We start from the raw sequence: 21,673 nt of genomic DNA on the forward strand, positions 1-21,673 counted from the left end.
AGATGCTTCAGGATACAGCCACCACTAACCCAGAAATAGTACCTCGGGTTAAGACCTTTGCTTCAGGATGAGTTCAACTACTGATTTAGAAGAGATATTTTATTAACAAGCACACATGTACAGTATCCATCAAAGAAACTTAGTCTTCTTCAACTGGAGAAGCTGACAGTCTTGCTCTTAGGAGTCTACTCATCTTCAAGATACAATAACATTTCTCAGCATGGGGAGTGGTGTTGTAAGGAGGCAGGAGAAGAGGGGGAGAGGAGGAGGTGTGGAAATGTGTGTGTAAGGGAGATTTGAGAAAAGGAAGGGGAGGGGGAGGAGAAAAGGGAGCAAGAGTAAGAATGGGGATGCAAAGGAAGTTGTCAAAAAGGAGGGAGTAAGGAGGCATTGGGAGAGGGATGAAGATGAAAGCAGGGGCATGAAAGGGCCTGAAGAAAAGGAGGAGATGGGGTGAAGGGGAAAATGGATGCAAAGCAGAGCTGCAGAAAATAAGAGAGAAGTGGCTTCAGTAATGGAGCTGCGAAGGTGAAAAGAGACCTCAGTAGTTGCATGGGATGAGATGGGAAGGGAAGGGGGAATGCTAGGGGGTTCATGTGTCAGGGGTGGCCAAGGGGTCACCAAGTGCAGGAAGCAGGGGTGCAGCCCCTAATATGTTCCTATTTTCTTATGTGTTGCAACGGGGAACAGCACAGAGTTTATAAGGATGGGGATGTGTTGTAACCCCTATTATAGCCTTTTGATTGAGTTCTTTGACTCCTTCTGGCAGCTGAAAACTGAATGCCCTCAGCAGGCTGGTCAGGAAGATGAATATTTCGATCTTTACCAGCTGCATTCCCAAACAAATGCGAGCCCCTGAAGAGGAGATATGAAGAAGGCAGTAAGTGAGCAATAATTTACTTTCCAGTGTTCATTGCTTTGTTGCTATAAACATTCCACATAACCCTTTGGGAAACTAGAAATAGTTAGGCTAGGGAAAACATCAAAGCTGCTATCAATTTCCTAGCCTGGTCAGTGCTAACCTTCCTTTCTTCTTGTTATACTTATGTTTTGTTCTGTAATTTGAAGTTCCCTATCTCATATCAAGGAAGATACAATGAGGAAGGGACTGGAATACAGATGAAGGGCCTGTCAGGAGCTCATTCTACACTCGAGTAGGACCATGGCAGAGACACATGCCTGACTGGCATGTTCTCTCCCTCTTGGTTGTTCGTTCGGGAGCTTCAAAAGCTTTCTTCAGCCCGAACATCATAGCAGACATCGGCACACTTAGGGATCTGCAGAGTCTTCGCAGCTTGCGTAACAGGCCTCAGCAACTCAGCATTTGGCTAATCTACGTTTATTCACATATAAACACACATGGAACACTGCAACATGGCTCCCTCTCTCTCTAGCATCAGACAGCAAAGAGAATGAACAAAGGACAATAGTCGCACTTCACAGAACACAGTAACACAAACATCCTGTCTCCGTCACTTCCCACTCTGGAGTGAAAACATACACCGCCATGTGAAAGACAACAATCCCATGACTGCAAAAATGGATCAGGAATTCTAACATCCTCCCCCAATTCATGCACTGTGTTGCAGTCATCAGTGTAACTGCAGCAACCATAGAGATGTCATACACACAGTATACTCCTGTATCACCTGTTCCACCCTTGGAACTACCTGCAACTGGATTGGCCTTGGCCCTTACCATCTTGCACTTCTGACTAGTCTTGGCGTCATAGCCCTTCTGACTATCAGGAAGTCTCACACCTGGCTTTGTTGGGACTAGAACCCTAGCCACGTTCCTCTCTGAGGAATCAGTGTTGGCACACACGGCCTCTGGACGTGGTCCAGCTTCCTTCTCCACGGAAACAGTGTCTACCCTTACAGCCTTTGGGCATGGTTTCCCGTCCCTTGAGGACAAACCTTGTGCCCCTTTCAAGACTTCAGATTCCTAGACCTGCGTCGAGCCACTAACCACAGCTAAATCTGCAACAGCTGTGTTAGCAAACTCCTGAGCATACCTGGTGGGCATTTCACCCTTTGTAGCTCCTCCTGATCTGCGCACCTGGCGCATCTCCCCCACTGTATCAGTGGAACTTACTTCAGTGTTAGCATCAGCAGCAGACTCTGTATCAGAGCCTTCCACAGTGGGGTAGCCTTGGAAAATACCCTTATTTTCCTCCTATTCTGCACTGCACTCAACATCCCCAGTGAGTAAAATCAGCTTGGCATCAGGCCTCAGTACTATGTACAAGCCTTGCCCTAAGAAGAATCTTTGCTTCCTGCCTCATGTCAGACCCATCCATTTGGCATCCTGGCTTTTTCCGGGTTTATCTTGCCACAGTTCCCATCAGAAACTCTGTCTGAATCCAGGGAAAGGCCTTGCAAATGATGCTTGCCAAGCGTATTGCTCTGTGACTTTGGAACCCACATGTCAGATCCATCCATTGGCATCTTGGCTTTTTCCGGGTTTGCCTTGTCATTGTCATCATCACCAATAGGGTGCCTTTGCAAGATACCCATATTGCCTCCCCCTTTTGCTTTGTCCTGAGCACTGGTACACCTGACCATCTTCGTGTCAGGTACTGGGAGACCCATGCACTCATCCTGCATGAAAAGAATGGTTATCAGATATAACATCACATGTCTCTCCAACCTGTTAAGGATTTCAGAACTTACAGGGTTAAAGAGTTCTGAGTGACGTTCTGAATGACGTCTCACATTCCTGAGGCGTGGTTACAGACACATTCGGGAGGGGTTTTACTCTGAGTGTTTTAGTCTGTGTTTTGCTCGGACGGAAGGCGAGAGAAAATGTGTGCTCTCTCACCAGGTTATGGAGCTTTTGTAACGCTTTGAAGCCTTTGCAGAAGGAATGTCCCAGGTGTGGGGGAGAGCCAGCTGTGAAGACACTGGGGCCAGCTAGAGCTTTCTGAGGCTGAGAGGAGCTTGCTGGGAAGAAGGGGCTGATCTGCCGGAAGCCAGAGGAAGCTACTGCCAGACGTGAGTACGCTTAACCCCGGGGGAGGAGATGGCAGTCAGTCAGGAATCATATAACGTCGCCTTCGAAAAATTAAATGGACAAAATTGGCAAGAATGGAGCCGGAAGCTGAAGGCCTGGCTGGTAGCCAAGGGGCTGTGGGAGGCAACCCAGGGGCCCCCTCTACAGGCTGCAGCAGGCGCATCAGCGGCAGATGTAGCTGCCGCTCACGATTCGCAGAGGAAGAATCAGAAAGCCCTGGGAGCTATATTGCTCAGTTTGGAGGGTTCCCAGCTACCCTTGGTTGAAGGGCTTGACACTGCTCAGGAGGCTTATACAGCTCTTGAGAGGGTGCACCACAGGACCACGGCTGGTGCAAAGATCCACACCACCAGGCGCTTGTTTGAGATGAAGCTGCGTCCCGGTGGGAACATCAGACAGCATGTTACTGAGATGCTCTCTGTTTTCAATGAGTAGAGGCTGTTGCAAGTCAGCTTCTCAGAGGAGCTGAAGGTTTATATTTTGCTCAGCTCTCTGGACAAAAGTTATGACAACTTGTGTCTGTCTTTGGAATCGATGAGTCCACAGGATTTGACTCTCCAGTATGTGACAGGACGCTTAGCTGACGAACAGGAACAGCGTGTCAGAGAGGGCAGGTCTGGCGCAGGGAGCTCCACCGGTTGCAGAGGGGGGGGGCCAAGCCAGATGAGAGCTCGGTTCAGGCTTTTTCCACTCGTCGGTGTTATCTCTGTGGGTCCAACAGCCATTTTAAAAGGGCTTGTCCGCAGAGGAGCAGAGAGGCCGGGCAGGATGTCTCCAAGGTCGTTTCCCATGGGAACCAGTCTCGGAGAGGAGGCCAGTGTGGGAACGCGAAGGAAGGACGTGACTCAGAGAAGGGAGACTGTTATCATCTCACGACTTCTCTGGCAACTTTGAAAAACAACCCCAGCAGGGACACAGCTGTGCAGTGGATAGTTGATTCAGGTGCCAGTCATCACCTGATTGGAACTGCGGAACTGCAGGGCTGTTTCAGCTGGGAAAACTGTTATGTTTGCTAATGGGTCACAAAAGCCAGTGTCTAACGTTGCAAATGTTTATGTTTCCTTTTTGCAGGCGGAGCTGGAGTGTTACGTTGTGCCGGAAATGCATTGTTGCCTGTTATCTGTACCTGCTCTTGTAAAGCAAGGGTACAAAGTTTGCTTTGAAAATGATGTCTGTTCCATTTTCAGAGGGGGGAAACAGCTTGTCAACGTGGAATGCAAGAACAATCTCTTTGTTCTGGAAACACCTCTGGAGGGTGGGGGGAATGCCGGAAGAGCACAGGCGCAGTGTGCTAGTGTTCCCAGCCATGATTCATGTGTTCATGTATGGCACAGGAGAATGTTTCATACCTGTTTGGAAGATGTTCAGAGGTTGCCCAGCTGCACTAAGGGTTGCAGAATCAAACCATGTGGGAAATCCCTAGAGTGCAGGGCATGCAGAAAGGTAAAGGTACAAAGGTGCAGGTGGAGAGGGTAACAACAAAACCTTTTGAGCTTGTTCACACAGACCTTGCAGGACCCATGGAGTGTAAGAGTCTGGGTGGGGCCAGGTATGTGCTGACGGTGACAGATGATTTTTCTCAGAATGGATGGTCTTTGTCTCTCAGAACGCAGGGGGAGGCAGCGCAACTGATTAAGGATTGGGTTGCGGAGGTGGAACTAAGGTTCTCCACCAAAGTGCAAGGGTTCAAGAGCGACCGTGGGTCACAGTTCACTGGGTCTGCTCTGAAGGAGTTTTTCAAGCGAAAGGGAATTCGTCACCAGGTGACGGGTGCAAAGTCTCCTCAAGAGAGAGGCGTGGCAGAGCACAGGAGTGAAACACTGGCTGAAGCTGTCAGGGTTTTGCTGTGTGACTCTGGGCTGCCTCAGAGCTTTTGGAGTGAAGCTTGGAAATCTGCCAGCTTTGTCTTTAACAGGTCCTACAACCACGCTGAAGGTGACACACCGTTTTTTCTGTTGCACAAGAAAAAGCCACAGGTGCATTTCTTCCGTGTGTTTGGTTCCAGGGCTTCAGTGCCAATACCAACAGCTCAACGGAAGGAAGGTGGTCCAAGGTACCAGGAAATGATCTTCTGTGGGTATGATCCTGCAACAAATGGGTGGAAGTTTGCATACCCAGAGGGTGATCAGACCAAGCTGCTGGTCAGCAAGCATGCTGAGTTCTGTGAGCAGGGTGGTTGGTCAAGACCTAGGGATGGTCCTGATGTTCTCTCAGAATGTCTGTCTGATTCTGAGGGGGAGAAAAGAGAACCCAAGAGTGAGCCTTCATCTCCTGTTAGCAAAGTGCAGAAGGCCCGAAGATGCAGCAAATCAGAGGGGGAGTCTTCTGTGCTAGGAGACACACTTGCTGACCCCAGTGGGTCAGGAGGAGCACCTGAGGTTGTGCTTCGGCGGTCAACTTGCACCACAAAGGGGATTCCACCTGAGAGGTTTCAGGTCACCAGTGCGTGGGTTGGTTTCGCACAGTGTGATTTTGGGAGTGTTGAAGGGGTTCAGCAGTTGCCTGGGACAGATGCCAGTGGGAGGCACAAGGCAATGGGAGGTGAGTTGAACTCAAAGAGGTCTGTAGATAGGTGTCCTCAGTTTCCCTCAAGATGCAAGACGAGAGGGGGTGTTAAGGGTTTCAGAACTTACAGGGTTAAAGAGTTCTGAGTGACGTTCTGAATGACGTCTCACATTCCTGAGGCGTGGTTACAGACACATTCGGGAGGGGTTTTACTCTGAGTGTTTTAGTCTGTGTTTTGCTCGGACGGAAGGCGAGAGAAAATGTGTGCTCTCTCACCAGGAGATTTATGAGCTGTTTTACTGCACGAATAAAGTCTTGGAGATAAGCAAGACAGGCTGCGTTAAGTCTGAAATTATTACCCCACACTGCGTTCGCTTCATGCCGCTGCGATTACTCTGCTAAGCCAGCCAAAGAGGGCAGAGAGGACGTTGCCATGACTGGAGGGAGCAGGGTGCACAGCGAAAGCCTGCAGGACTCCATATGGCCTTCTTGGCGGTAACACAACCTTCCCACCACCACCTATGTTAACATCACAACCTAGTAAGAACAAGCCATTTATAATGTCATTTTCGTTCTTCTGGATGGTTGCGTTCTGTTTGTTGCCATAAACAGTACAGCCAGGCTGCATCAGCTGGGCTTCTCAACCTGGAATGAAAAACACGTTCGACATCACAACGTTACAGCTGCTGTGCACCTCCAAGGAATCTCCACTCAACTGGTGGATTGGATCCTTCTGTGGCATACACGTGGTGAACCAGTTCCATCTTCCACAAAGGTGTGCCTCCACCTCAGAATCTAGCACAAAAGATTCTTGCACCTCTGCACTGGAACAGCCGGTCACCAAATTTATGCTGAAGTTCTGCATCTCTGGCCTTGCTTCATGTCGCCTGTCAGAAATGCTGCAAGGCTTCCTGACTTCTGGAAGCTGTCCAAACTTCTCACATGAACAACTTTCCACTGCTTCGACCTTAGCAGTGCCACCTGCTGGTTGCAGTGATGTTTGGGATGACGTCGTAGCCAGATCCCCTTCTTCTCCTTCCGTTCTGGACAGTCCTCCCCCCGGAACAGGAAACACCCCCCTCGTGCATTCAAGAAAACAGCTCTGCGTCTTCTCATCCATGATGCCTCCCTGAGATACTGTATCAGCTTTCCCTCAGGGCGTGACTTCTGGCAGTCTGCTGAGCCATTGCCTCCCACTGCATGTGGGCGTCAGAAACAGCAAATCTAGCCCTCTGAACCTTTCTGGCATCCCGATCAGCCACCTCTGCCATCTTGAAGTGTCCATCGTGTGACACAGCTTCAATTCCTGCTGAACGTACACACTGTCTAACATCAGACATAGATTGTGTCTCAAACTGCTGGTACAACTTTGGGAACAAAACACTGCTCCCCCACATTTCCAAACTCACAGGGAATGAATCAGAAGAATCCTATCTGCTTAAAGTCCATGCCTGCTGCTTCTACGCAGCATCAGGGGAAATTGCTCCCTCCCCCATAGCTGAAGTTTCACATACAGCTATTGTTTTGGCAAAGTCTTGCCGCAGCAGGAATCCCACTTTTGCCTTCTACCACTCCCATTCTCCTCTCAGGACAATGCTTCAGAAGCATCGGGATATGTCCTCCCTTTGTAACACATAAATCATGGCTACATTCTTGCCAAAGTCCTGCCGCATCAGGCCACTTTCCCCTTCCCTCTATTTAACTAAAGGACTTGGTTTTTACCCTTCCAAAAGGTCTGTTCTGCAGCTTAGTTCAGGCTGGAACAACCTTTTACTGTCCTTATCAGACGGCTATAAATCAAGCCTTCTTCTGCTGGCCTTAATTGCCTGGCAAGAACTTCAAAGGCTCCTTGCCTTCTTCTGTGCATGAGCCGCTGGCTTTGGCACAAAACAGTCCGGCCTGCCTTTACTTTCATTTTCAAGCACAGGCTTTACTCACAGTCTGTCTCCTCGCAGCTTTTTTCCCTTCTGTCTCGGAAGGTGCTTGCCTCACACTGCCAGTCCCAGGAGATTCCAACCGAGATAAAAACAGCCCCCGGTTCTTCTTCTGCTGGCACTGGGTCTGTGGCCCCGATCCGTGGGCCCATAACCGTTGTCAGGACAGCAATCCCATGACTGCAATCCCGGAGCAGGAATTCTAACAGGACCCTGTGTGAGGGGAAGGGCAGAGAGGATTGCCCAGGGCTGGAAGCCGGGGTAAGAGGGTCTAGCTCCGAAGTGAGAACTGGGAGGACTCACTTTTCTGTGTGCAGAATAAGGGTGAAGATTTACTCTTGATAGAGGACTTTGTAATATCCTTTTCTTCTTTTCTTTCTTTACTTCCTTTCCTCATCTTTTTTCTATTTTCCCTTTTAGTTTAGTATGATTTTTATTGTGACTTATGTATAAAATTTCAATAAAACTTGATTTTAAAAAATGAAAGGAAAACGTTGGTCAGCTGCCCAAATCAGCAATGCAGAAAGGGGTTAAGACCATGGAGTAACCTGTCCTACCAGGTTTACTTCAGACCTATTGTTCTCCCTCAGGCCAACTGAGAAGCTCACTGGGTAGAGAGGTCTGATGTAGTTACTCCAAGCTCAGACCACATGGTTCTTACAAGACACTCTCATGTTCCTATACCAATTATTTAGCTTTTACCACTGTTTGTAACTAAGCCAAGTTTTACTACCTGTGCGATGCTTTCTGACACTTCAGGTGATTTACAAGAATTGCATACTTTAGAAGAAGAAGAGTTTGGATTTGATATCCCGCTTTATCACTACCCGAAGGAGTCTCAAAGCGGCTAACATTCTCTTTTCCCTTCCTTCTCCACAACAAACACTCTGTGAGGTGAGTGGGGCTGAGAGACTTCAAAGAAGTGTGACCAGAAAGGTGAAAATACACACACAGAGAGAGAGATAATCATACACTTGGAAGAGATCCCAAGGGTCTTCGAGCTCTATGCCCTGCAATGAAGGGATCTTTTGCCCAATGTGGCACTCGAACCCATGACCCTGAGGTTAAGAGTCTCCTGCTCTACCGACTGAGCCATCTCGTACTTTGGTCTGCTTTGTTGTGTGAAGTATTATTGAGTACTCAAAAAGAACTGGGTACTGTCAGAAATTATCTAGGTAAATGTTTTATCTGTGTTAGCAACAGTTCTTTTCTTTTGAAGAGTTGGAAGTATGTCTACAATAGTGTTGTGCAATTCATTTTTAACAGGCATTTTGTAAGCTCTCTGTTAGAGTTGCTTTTTAGCCCAACGTTTTTGTCACAGCTCTCATAAGCATGCTTCAAACCAGTGGCATGGAAGATATTGTGAAAGTATAATGTAAAGTTATCACTGAGGAACAAATCAGTATGGTATTTTTGTATGCTTCATTTAGACCTATCTGTGTATTGTTTTACCACTTAATTACATAAAAAAACTGTCAACTTCCATCATAATGTCATTTTCTTTGATGAAACCTTTTATTAAGAAATGATAAATTAAATATTGTATTTTCTGTGAAAGAATTCAATACAAGGTGAAGTGTGTGAGGAATTGAACGGCGGGGGCATGGAGGAGAGGAGAAAGAAGAGCTAATTTGTCTGTGGCTAGGGTGCGTAATCTGGACAGTTCTGTCAGGGGCACAAGATCACCTAGCTATGGCTCTGGCCCCAAGCCACCAACCCAGAGATGCCCTTAACTTGCCACTGCCTTGCCCCATTCTGCTGACCAGCACTGCCACTCCAGCCAGAAAGACGCTGCTACTGCTCTGGCCCACTCCCTCCTGTGCTGCTGCTGATGTCATTTCCTAGAAGCAGACCAGTAAGCACATCTACAGATCACAACATAGCTTGGTCTTCTGCATTTACCTGCACCAAATGGCAGATATTCTTCTCTGTTCACAAATTGTCCATCCTTGTCCAAGAAATGATTTGGGTTGAACTCTGCAGGTGTCTCCCATCGTGTTGGATCAAGAAGAACAGAGCGTAGATCAGGAACAATAACAGTCCCCTGCAAGTGATTTGAAACAAGTAATTTGGAATGCATTTCTGGATTGCCAACACATTTCTGGATTGTCCCACACTGTCCCAAGACTAATCATTGCAGAGACCTGTGTGATATATTATTATTTTGGGGGGTGGGGGTGGGGTTGGTTTTGTATTCTTCACCTTAACAAAATTTCTGTACAGGCAGGAACACAAGAGGGCTTTCCACCACCTCTTTTAAAATGAAAGCTCACAACCCAGGTGAGACCTCTGGATACTTCAGGCTCCTCCCCTGCCACAATTGCCCCATGGAATGGCACTTGCTGATGGTGAAACATGTCTGCAGATGGAGCTCCTGCTCTTGCCCTTCAGATTTTTGACTAGACAAGAAGTTCCTGTACGGCTGGCTGCATCTCTCAATATGAAACCTTCTGCTGCTCTTTGCTCTTGGGCTACAGGAGTGCAGCTATACCACACTGTTATACCTTGGGAATGAGAAAACCACGCAGCTTGAAATCCTTTGTACATTGCCTAGGGAACCCCAAAAAACTGACGTATTTAAAGCGCAGTATTTCATGAATCACAGCATTGGTGTAGGGCAGTTTCTTCTTGTCTTGATAGCAGATTGAGTGAGCAGAACCTATGACATCTTCTATTTCCTTGTGCATTTTATCTGAAGAGAATGATGGAAACAGAAGGTTTATTGTGAATATTGCATTTTATTTCAGATGGACATTTATTTCCCTTGAACATATTCCATAATCCTCTGTGAATGAGTCCAGGTTTCTTGCATTTTTAGGTCACCTGGTCCTCCATAGAGCTCGTCTGTGTACATGATTCTTCCCCACTCTAGATTCCAGGTGTGAAAAGGCTGAAAGTGAAGCTCATCGCAGTTGTTTCTGGTTACCAGAGCTGGCTGGATTTGTGTGTTTTTTTATAAATTTTTTTATTGGTTTTTTACAATTTATATAAACACAAACAATACACAATACAAGCATACAAACACAAAAACAAACATGTATAATTTCGAATCCTTTTTTTCTTAAAACTTACTTCGCCGACTTCCCCATACCTCCCCTTTCTGCATCCCAATTCCCAAATTTGTTTCAGCAAATCCTCCCCCTTGATTTTATCTAATTTTTCCTTATTCTTTTCTTTTACTTAATCTTTTACAGCTGTAGTCCCCTATTTTCTATAACCACAACATTTTAGCAGTCATTAATTTTACAATATTTCTTAAGATACATTTTAAATTTCATCCAATCTTCTTCCGCCGTCTCTTTCCCCTGGTCTCAGATTCTGCCAGTCATTTCAGCCAGTCCCATGTAATCTATCACCTTCGTCTGCCATTCTTCCAGAGTGGGTAGGTCTTGTGTCTTCCAATACTTTGCAATGAGTATTCTTGCTGCTGTTGTAGCATACATAAAAAAAATTCTGTCCTTCTTTGACAGCAATTGGCCGACAATGCCCAAGAGAAAGGCTTCTGGTTTCTTGGGGAAAGTACATTTAAGTACCTTTTTCATTTCATTATATATCATTTCCCAGAAGACCTTAATCTTTGGGCACGTCCACCAAAGGTGAAAGAATGTACCTTCAGTTTCTTTACATTTCCAACACTTATTATCAGACAAATGGTAGATTTTTGCTAGCTTGACTGGGGTCATGTACCACCTATATATCATTTTCATAATATTCTCTCTTAAGGCATTACATGCCGTAAATTTTATACCGGTGGTCCACAACTGTTCCCAGTCAGCAAACATAATGTTATGACCAATGTCTTGTGCCCATTTTATCATAGCTGATTTCACTGTTTCATCTTGTGTATTCCATTTCAGCAACAAGTTGTACATTCTTGACAGATTCTTAGTATTGGGTTCTAGCAGTTCTGTTTCTAATTTTGATTTCTCCACCTGGAAGCCAATTTTCCTGTCCTGTTTGTAAACCTCCATTATTTGATAATAATGGAGCCAATCTCGTACTTTAACCTTCAATTTCTCATAACTCTGTAATTTCAGTTTATCTCCCTCTTGTTCCAAAATTTCCCAATATTTTGGCCATTTGGCCTCCATGTTAAGCTTTTTCATGGCTTTTGCCTCCATTGGCAACAGCCACCTTGGGGTTTTATTTTCCAACAAATCTTTATATCTAATCCAGACGTTATATAATGCTTTCCTAATAATATGATTTTTAAAAGCTTTATGAGCTTTCACCTTGTCATACCATATATATGCATGCCATCTGAAAACATTGTTAAAACCTTCCAAATCCAAGATATCTGTATTCTCAAGAAGTAGCTAGCCAGTCTTTCATCCAGCAAAAAGCTGCTGATTCATAATACAGTTTTAAGTCCGGCAGGGCAAATCCCCCTCTTTCCTTTGCATCAGTTAAAATCTTAAGTTTTATTCTGGGTTTTTTGCCCTGCCAGACAAACTTCGAAATATCTTTCTGCCACCTCTTGAAGCAATCCATCTTATCCACAATTTGCAATGTTTGGAATAAAAACAACATTCTAGGCAAAACATTCATCTTAATAACAGCAATTCGGCCTAACAAGGAAAGCTTCAAATTTGACCATATTTCTAGGTCTTTTTTTTACTTCTGTCCAGCATTTCTCATAATTATCTTTAAATAGATTCACATTCTTAGATGTCATATTAATCCCCAAATATTTCACCTTCTTAACCACAGTTAATCCTGTTTCATTCTGGAACCTCTCCCTTTCAGTAACTGTTAAGTTTTTCTCCAATACCTTAGTTTTTTGTTTGTTCAACTTGAATCCTGCAACTTGACCAAATTCTTGAATTAATTCTAAAACCCTTTTCGTACTAGTGTCTGGCTCTTGTAAAGTAAGTACCAAGTTATCTGCGAAGGCCCTCAATTTGTACTGTTTAGCTCCGACCTGTACCCCTTTAACCAGCTGGTCCCTTCTAATCATATTTAGCAAAACCTCCAGGACTGATATAAAAAGTAATGGGGAAATTGGGCACCCCTGTCGTGTCCCTTTTTCTATTTTAAATTCTTCAGTTATCACATTATTTACAATTAGCTTTGCCTTTTGTTCAGAATATATTGCACCCATACCATTCTCAAATCCTTGGCCTACCCCCATCCAATGTAGATTCTTCTTCATAAAACTCCAAGAAATGTTGTCAAAAGCTTTCTCCGCATCCACAAATATCAATACTGCTTTAGTGTTTATGTTCACTTCTAATAATTCCAAAATGTCTATTATATTCCTCACATTGTCTGACAAATGTATTCCTGGGAGAAAGCCTGCTTGGTCCTTATGAATCTCTTCCATCAATACTTTTTTCAATCTTTTTGCCAAAATGTCTGCAAAAATTTGTAATCCACATTGAGTAATGATATAGGGCGGTAGTTCTTAAGCTGAGTCTTTTCAGTCTCTGTTTTTGGTATGAGTGTAATATAAGCTTCTTTCCACGATTCTGGTGCCTTTCCCCCCTCTAGAATTTCATTACAGACTTCCTTCAGAGGTTGTAATAACCACTCTTTCAAAGCTTTGTAATATCTTGAAGTCAACCCATCTGGTCCTGGAGATTTGCCCAATTGCATGTTTTGAATGGCACCTTCTATCTCTTGTTCGGTTATTTTCTGGTTCAGATCTAATTTACTTTGATGAGAAATTTTTTGTAGTCCATATTTCTTCAAAAACTCATCTATGTCCCCTTCTTTCTGCGGCCCTTGTGAATATAATTTTTTGAAATAGTTCTGGAAGCAGTTTCTAATCTCATTTGTCTTATAAATATTCTTTCCTTCAACCTCTAGGTTTGTAACCGTATTTAATTTCTGTCTTTTCTTCAATTGCTAAGCCAGAAGTTTACCACATTTATCTGCAGATTCAAATGTCCTTTGTCTCATTTGTTTAATCTTCCATTCTATTTCTTGATTCATCAATTCCATGCATTGCGTCTGATATAACTTAATTTCTCTCAAAATCTCTTGGGACTTTGGTTTAGATCTCAATTTTTTTTCTCCTTCTTTTATCTTTTCCAAAATCTTGTCCTTTTTCTCATTTTGGCTTCTCTTCTTTATTGTATTTTGTTGTATTAAAAATCCTCGCATAACAGCTTTACTTGCGTCCCAAATTACTCTTTTTTCAACATCTGTTTTTAAATTTATTTTGAAATAGTCTCTCAAAGTTTTTTGGGCCTTTTTGTAGACCTCTTCATCTCTAAATAAGGTGTCATTCATCCTTCATCTGAAGGAGCCAGCTGTTGTTAACTTCATCTCCATCTTTACAGCATTGTGGTCGGAGCAGGTTTTTGGGCAGATTTCCACTTTCTTTATCTTTGGAGCCATCCCACTAGTAACCCATATTTGGTCAATTCTAGTCCATGTCATCATAGCTTCAGAAAAGAAAGTTCCCTCTCTCTCGAGAGGGTTCTTTGTTCTCCAGATGTCAATCAAGTCCATATTTTCAGTCATTTCAAAGAAAGTCTTTGGTAGTCTCCCATCTTTGGAGACTACCTGTCTTTGTGCTTTGTCCATATTTGTAGATACTACTCCGTTCATGTCCCCCATCAAAATTTAATTGTAATCCAAGTAATCCAGTAAGGTCTCATGCAACTTCTTAAAGAATTCAGATTTCCCCTCGTTTGGTGCATAAATTCCCACGATCAAAATTTTTTCTCCTTGTACTTGAATTTCAATTGCCAAAAATCTTCCTTCTTCATCTTTAAACATCAATTTCGGTAATAATTTTTCTTTTGCATAAATCACAACTCCTCTTTTCTTGACTTTATCAGATGAAATAAATTCTTGTCCTAATCTTTTGTTGATAAGTAATTTTCTGTGTAACCTCGTCACATGTGTTTCTTGTAAACAAATCAAGTCCAATTGTTCTTTTTTTCAATATATGAAACACATTTTTCCTCTTTCGAGGAAGGTTCAAACCGTTACAATTCCAGCTTAGAAGTTGCAGAGCCATCTTGCCGTTATTTACTTTCCCCTCCTACTGCTCCGAGTAGTTGTTCATCGTCCGTCGGTGATTTCAGTCCAAATGATAAATTTTGAATGTCTGTTATTTCCTTTACTGCTGGGGTTGGTTCCACTTCAACCACTTCTTTCAGAAGATCTTCCTCGTTATCTCGTAGAAATTGATCTTTGTCACTCACTGATTTTATTCTTGTTTTCCTTCCCTTATATTTGAAAGATAGGCCTTGAGGAAATTCCCACCTGAAGGGTATTCTATTCTTTCTCAGTAGATCAACCAGGTCTTTGTAGTAAGTTCTTGCATCCAAAATATGCTTAGGTATATCCTTAAAGATCTCCACAAAGGAATTTTCAATTTCCAAAGTTCTTTGAAAATGCAGATTCAATATTTTGTCTCTTTCTTCTTTGGATCTTAAAGTTATCAAGCAGTCCCTTGGCTTCTTTCTGTTTTGTCTTCTGCCCAATCTAAAAGCAGCCACTATCTTAAATTCTTCCTTCTCTAGCTCCTGTTGCCAAAAGTCCAAAAATTCTTTTGTAAGGAAGTCCGCCAAATTATCTTTCTCACTTTCAGGCACCGCTCTTATTCTCAAATTTCTCTCTTTTCTTTGCAATTCAAGCATAGACAAAGCCAACTCATGATCTTCTAACTTTTTGTAGACTGGTTTTATCTTTTCCTGGGTAGCGTCTGCAGTAGCCTTAGCTTCTTCTGCAATCTTTCGAGTTGTGGCTGAATCTTCCAGGAGTTTTTCTATAGTCTGTGTGTTTGAGTTCACCTTCTTCCCCAGTTCATTAATACTTTGCGTGTTCAAATCAAGATTTGCTGAGACCTCTGCCAGTTGTTTACTAGATTCCGCACCTTGTTTTGTCAGGAATTCCAAAGACTCATTTATCTTGCAAAGAGCTTGTGCCACAGGATCAGATGACATAATTTTGCTTTTGTCTGTCCAGCTGCAACTGTTACTGTGCCTGAAACCGAAGCCCTTCGCTGGTGTGAAGTGCTAGTCGTGTATTGTTTACCAGATCTAGTGGTTCTGTCATAAGCCATAATACTCTCACATCCAGCCAAGGTCGTTCCCACACTTGTAGATTGTTTTCAAGTGGAAGTTTCCAGTGCTGTAGTCCAGTTTGCAACTGTTTCAACAGAATCCTCTAGGGGAAGAGATCTCCAGGACTTTGCAACAAACTGTCTTTTAAAAAAAGTCCCCAATGTCTCCAAAAGAATTTACTATAACAGTTTCCAAATTTGTTTCACTTAACAGTCCAGAAATTCTGTATCTTTCACAAAGTCGAATTAAATGTCAAACCAAGAAAATTTCTTTTAACAAAGTGACAGTTCTCTATTCAGCTTCCCTATCCAGGGAGTCCGTTCCCAGGATTTTAAGACAGCGGATAAAATTTTCCAATAGTTCCTTTCCATACAGGTGTCAAAAGCCCACCTTCCTCCCCCTCTGCTCCTGCATACAAGAGGGGGGTTTCAATTCTAATGTCGAGTTTACTCGTTTCCAAATAGTCTTCTTCAAATTACAGCTTTGCACTTTCTTTGCTTTAAACTTTCTGCAGTCCGGAAAGGCAGACTTCCTTATTGTATGCCTTTCCCGTTTCCGGCCAAATCATCTTTAAATTAGTTGTAAATCCAATAGATCTTTAAATCCTACTCACGGGTAGTTGTTTTCAATCCCAATTTTAGGAAGGAATCAGCGCTCTCCGACAATGGCGACGCGGCTTCGCTCCACAGGCTTGGGTGACGACTCTCAGCACCGCGCCACACACCCGCTGCCATTCCGGAGCCTTTACAAAGGCTCCTTCGCGGTTTTGGGGGGGCGCAAAGGTGCCCGCCGAGTCTCCTTGCTCACAGGCTTCCGCGCCTGTGATTTTTGAGGGTCCCCGCTTCGCCGTAGCGGTCAGACCCGAACTCGCAGAGCAGACTCCCTCCTGAGCTCGGAGGGAAATCTGCCATTAATTGCTGGCGCTGACCAGAAGTCCCAGAGCTGGCAGGATTTGCTGAAGGGCTGAGATCAAAGGCTTCCTGTGTGTGTGTGTGTGTGTGTGTGTGTGTGTTCTAAATCCCCTGCTCTCAATGTTTCCTACTTAGTTTCATTAATCCTCATTTCCTCATTTCCTCTTTGGCTAGCATCACTCATATAAAGGTAAAGGTAAAGGACCCCTGGATGGTTAAGTCCAATCAAAGGAGACTATGCGGTGTGGTGCTCATTACACTTTCAGGCCTAGGGAGCTGGTGTTTATCCACAGACAGCATTCGGGGTCATGTGGCCAGCATGACTAAACCACCTCTGGCACAACTGGACAGCATGATGAGTGCCAGAGCACACAGAAATGCTGATTACCTTCCCACCGCAGCACTACCTGTTTACTTACACTGGCATGCTTTCGAACTGTTCCGTTGCCAGAAGCTAGGACAGAGCAACGGGAGCTCACCTGTCATGCAGATTTGAACTGCCAACCTTAGTTTCACAATGGAGGCCCATCCACTGCACCAACCCTCTCCTATCCCAATTCCATTACACATTCAGACCCTTAATCTCTACCTGTCCCAGTAATCATAGACTGGAAATGTCCTGTGGGAAGAGGGCATTGTGGGCATTTTACATTTTTACTTCTGAAATTTATCTATTACAGAAACTATGTAGGAAAATATTGGTGAGGGAAACTGATCTTTCCAGACATGAAAGTCAATAAAATTTGCCTTCCATAATTTCCATCATAAACTCACTTTTAACTCTTTCCAATATGAAACCTTTAAAGAATTATGCTCCACCCTAGTGATCAAGAGAAGCCCAGGCTCTCCTCTCTCACCTTGGACATCTGGATGACTTGTCAGGAGGAGAAGTGCCCATTTCAGAGAAGCCGTGGTTGTCTCTGTCCCTGCTATGAAGAGCTCAGAAATACACCGAGCCAAGTTTTCTTCATCATAGGTGGACTCCGGGTCATTCTTGCTCTGGTGTTGAAAATGGGGAAAGTGACAAGTCATTTACACATATTACAGCTTGTCCTTCAGCACTTACTTTATTTTATTCCCCCCACTTATTACCATACCACCCACACATGCTTCATGAGGGGTAGGGTGTCCTCTTACACTGCCTGAGTTGGGAAGGTGTTGCCACCATCGCCGTACTGTTGCTGCCACCTGCCTTACCTAGGTTGCACAGCAGTGCCCACAAAGTGGCAACAACAAAAGGGAGCTTGGTAAGATATTGAAAGATTTTGGTGAAATCTTGCCAGAAGCTGCCCCCTTTGCTTCTCCACTAGCAGCTGGCTAGACAGCACATCCCCAGAGATGCCTCCTGTTGGCATTCCACTGCCCAAGGCAGCTCTCACAGCCTGCCTCGTGGGTGGACCGGCCCTCCGCTTCATAGCTGGTTATGATAAGAAACCCACACACTCTCTCCTCTGTATATCACAGTAGCTGCTGGTGCTAGATTTCAGGATCTGTGAGTTGGCATAATAACCCAATACTGGCATGAAGAGAGGGATCCAACGGAAACTCTGGCAGCAGATATTCAAAATGTGTGCTACATATTTCACTGCCTAATGGTCACCACCATATAATAGTCGAGCTCCTTTTTTCAAATCAGTCCCAAAGCATTCACCACATAATGGTCACAGGGCATTGTAAGCGTGCATGAGAATGCCTTGCCCCAGTTTGGACTACCTATTATCCTTCCTGTGCCTGTTCACACATATTCTGTGCATCCTAATCACACCAAAAACAGTTAGTAACAAGTCATAAGCATTATAAACATAATTATGTTTCTTCATAAAGACTGTTTCCTCAATTAAGGGTCGTTCCTTGGTTTTTGACCAAATAATCGTTGCACCCCCCTTTTTAAAAAAGAATAATTGGCATAAAACTGTGACAATTATGTGATGAAATATGGTACTTACTGCTAAACATATTTAACCATTCGTTTGTCATTATGATAAACATTGTTGAAGCAATAGAATAATAAGCAATAGAAACATAATTGTGTTTGTTATGTCCTCGCATAAGGGTCGTGCCTTTGTTTTTCACCAAATAATTGTTGCATAATTGGCATAAAAAGATGACAATTTTGTTGAAATATGGCAGTATACGGAAACATCACCGCTGCAGACACACCGATTTTTGACATCAAATGATGCGCCTATCTGTGGGAAAGAAGAATTTCCCAGGAATTTCACAGGCTGGATAAGTCTCTGTGAAGAGTGTAATCTGAAACCTTCCATTTGCGCATGTTCAGGAAGTTTGTTAGACTTGCTAGAAGAACTGAACTGAAAGGACGTGTTTTTCTCTAGTGCTGTAATGTCAGAAATAAACATCATGTAAATAGATTTCTGACTTATATTCTTTCCCCTGCGGAAGCAGGAGGGAGGGGTTGTGCATTTTACCCACTCTTGGGAAAATGTCGCCTATCCTATCAAAATCTCCCTGGTCTGTCTGGATATCAGCCAGAGGAGGTTACCGGTAAGCAAGCTCCGAGGACAGTGAGAGGGGCCAGCCTCTATGGAGGGGGCTTGCAAACCAAGACTTACCACTAAACATATTTAACCATTTGTTTGTCATTATGATAAACATTGTTCACAGATACAGATAGGTAGCCGTGTTGGTCTGCCATAGTCAAAATAAAAAAATTCCTTCCAGTAGCACCTTAAAGACCAACTAAGTTAGTTCTTGGTATGAGCTTTCGTGTGCATGCACACTTCTTCAGATACACTGAAGAAGTAGCTGAAGAAGTGTGCATGCACACGAAAGCTCATACCAAGAACTAACTTAGTTGGTCTTTAAGGTGCTACTGGAAGGAATTTTTTTATTGTTCACAGAGGGAAAGATGAATATATATTTGTCCTTTCTAGTATATGAAGATAGATGAGACAGGGATTAGAAGTCATACTCTAGTTTAAGAGCATTTGGTTTAGGATTTTCTATTTTTTCAGTCCACATTTGAATGTCAAATGAACATCAATCCAAAGAAATTTATGTACAGAGGGAATGCTCCATAGGCAAGACCCCTTAACACACTTAGGTTTCCAATTATTTCCACTGACATTTTTAACAATGCTAATGGATGGGTGTCAACTCACTTTAGCAACTAAATTGACTATGAGAAATATTGGGGGGGAACTCAATGCCATTTTCAACTGAGATTCAGGAAAAAAGATACTGGTTTCCAGGCAAGAGATTAGTATTCACTTATAACAGGGAATATAATGATTCATTGGATGAGCAGTATTCAGCTTCAAAGCAGATACTTACTTTCTCCATCTGAAGCAGATAGAAATCAATGAGATCTTGTGGATCATGCAGAGACTGATTCTCCCTATGCTTCTCTATCTCCTCCTTTCCATATGAAATCATCATCTCTGAGCAGGACAAGGCCTTCTTATGGGGCCCTGGGAGATGTTTCATGAGCCATGGGAGAATTTCATAAAGCTAAAGGAAAGATAGCAGAAATGCTTCCATTACCATGAGGAAGCTTGGTCACACTGTTTGTGCTTTGGATTAGCACTTTAAAAAACATGATCTGCATTATTCTTCAGGGCTAGCATATTAATTTCTCACTAAGATGGAAGGTGTCTATCGCTTTTCTGGAATCTCACAATGATTGGGTTCTGTGAATTATCCCTAGCTGAAAATGTGAAAGAAAACTATCTCTCAAAATATATTCTCAGCTCCCAGGCATCATTCCAAAACTGGGCACAATCACGGGACCCTTCCTGGAACAAGTTAGTGGCCTTTTGTGGTAGGTGGGGGTCGGTGGAGAATAGGGTGTGGGAGGAATTCAAGTAAACTCGCATTTAAAACCAAATTTGCCTAATACACAAATGGAAAGAAAGCCATCATTCAAAATGTGCATTTCTCCAATTTATAATTTTATTTCTTAAATCACCAGTCAAGTAATACTGATCTTTCATCTCAAAAAATTAAAGCTTGAAGAAGGATGTTTTTCTTCCTTCCTTGTTTGTCTCCTTCCTTATTTTTTCATTAATGGTCAATTACTTACATTTTCTGAAAGAACAACGGGAGGAGCAACAAATGACCAAGGAAAATTAAAGGCCTCTATTAGACTGGATTTTTGAAGTTAAACATTATCAAAACAAACAAATTTAAAGAAAACCGGCAAGATGGATTGAGAAAAATTTGGCTGTGGACTTGAGACCTCCAGGCCGACAACATACAGACAGATGGACATGGGGAATCCAAACCGGGGAAGGGAGGGGGAATCTTAGAATCCAAAGGCTATGTAACCAACTTTTTGAATTTTCCTATATCTTCTATCTTTTATTCTTTATATAACTTTGGTATTTTGGTTTTTTTTTTTAAAAAAGGGGGGAATTCATGGAAGGAAATGGGGGCAGATCTTGGGGGGGAAATCTTGTTCTATTTTGTTAAAGATGAGGAGTGATGCTAAGAATGTATAAATTTAAATTGGCTAATGGGTATAACATATTAGGTTTAAATTGGGAATGAGAGCTTGTGGAACCAACTTAGGGAAAGGGGAATACAGTCGGGAGGGGAAGGAGGGAGTCCTAGAAAGAAGGTTATGAAAATAAGGGTTTAAATTTGTCTTTCTTTTTCTTTCTTTTCTTTATCTTTTCTATTTTTCTTATTCTGTTATTATTGGAAATTTTAATAAATATGATTAAAAAAAAGAAGAATAAAATTTTGTTAATTTTTTTATTACTTTTTTATTAAAAATTGCATATATCTGTGGATTACAATTTTCTTTCTCTCATTGTTGTTTACCTGCTACATTGCATTGGCCAAACAAGAGGCAGAAAGGATATAATTGGTGTCCATTCTTAGTATTGGTGGGTGACATCTAGTGGTGAGGAATAAAATAACATCTAAAATAATAGAAGTATAATGGAGAAGACACAGAAAAATGTTGGAGCAGGGGGAACACCACTGGAGAGGAGGGGATTGAAACAAGAAAGTGAATATATAGGAGATATTTTTAGAATGTTTGCAGAAATTTAAAAAGACATCAAACAAAGTGAAAAAATGGAGACTAGATTGGAATAGATGGATAAAATTTTTGATATGACTGTCAATGAATTGAAAGCTCAGATGAGGGAGATAACTAAAAGAACACAGAGTTTAGAAGAAGGAATGAAGCCAACGAAACAGGAAGTAAGAGATATGAAAAAGGAGGAAGAGAAAGTCAAAGGAGAAGTTTCAGAAATTAATAATACTCAGGAAGAACTGTGGGATGTGTTTGCTATGAATGAACTGAGGCAAAGAGAAATGA

The 21,673-nt window shown here is 43.0% G+C and overlaps 1 protein-coding gene across 1 annotated transcript in view; it reads right to left on the reverse strand.

The window, feature by feature from the left end:
- Window positions 1-81: 81 nt before the first annotated feature.
- Window positions 82-21,673, reverse strand: part of LOC309533169 (cytochrome P450 2J2-like) — a 29,376-nt gene continuing 7,784 nt past the window's right edge. Inside the window, exons 5-9 of the mRNA XM_082224374.1 lie at window positions 19,678-19,854; window positions 17,241-17,382; window positions 9,956-10,143; window positions 9,354-9,495; window positions 82-855 (exon numbers count right to left, since the gene is read on the reverse strand). Of these exons, the coding sequence (XP_082080500.1) occupies window positions 668-855; window positions 9,354-9,495; window positions 9,956-10,143; window positions 17,241-17,382; window positions 19,678-19,854 (837 nt within the window). The 3' untranslated portion in view covers window positions 82-667. The remainder of the gene's footprint in view (window positions 856-9,353; window positions 9,496-9,955; window positions 10,144-17,240; window positions 17,383-19,677; window positions 19,855-21,673) is intronic.

This window comes from Podarcis vaucheri (genome assembly GCF_965113315.1).
Source record: "Podarcis vaucheri genome assembly, chromosome: 5".
Lineage (NCBI taxonomy): Eukaryota > Metazoa > Chordata > Lepidosauria > Squamata > Lacertidae > Podarcis > Podarcis vaucheri.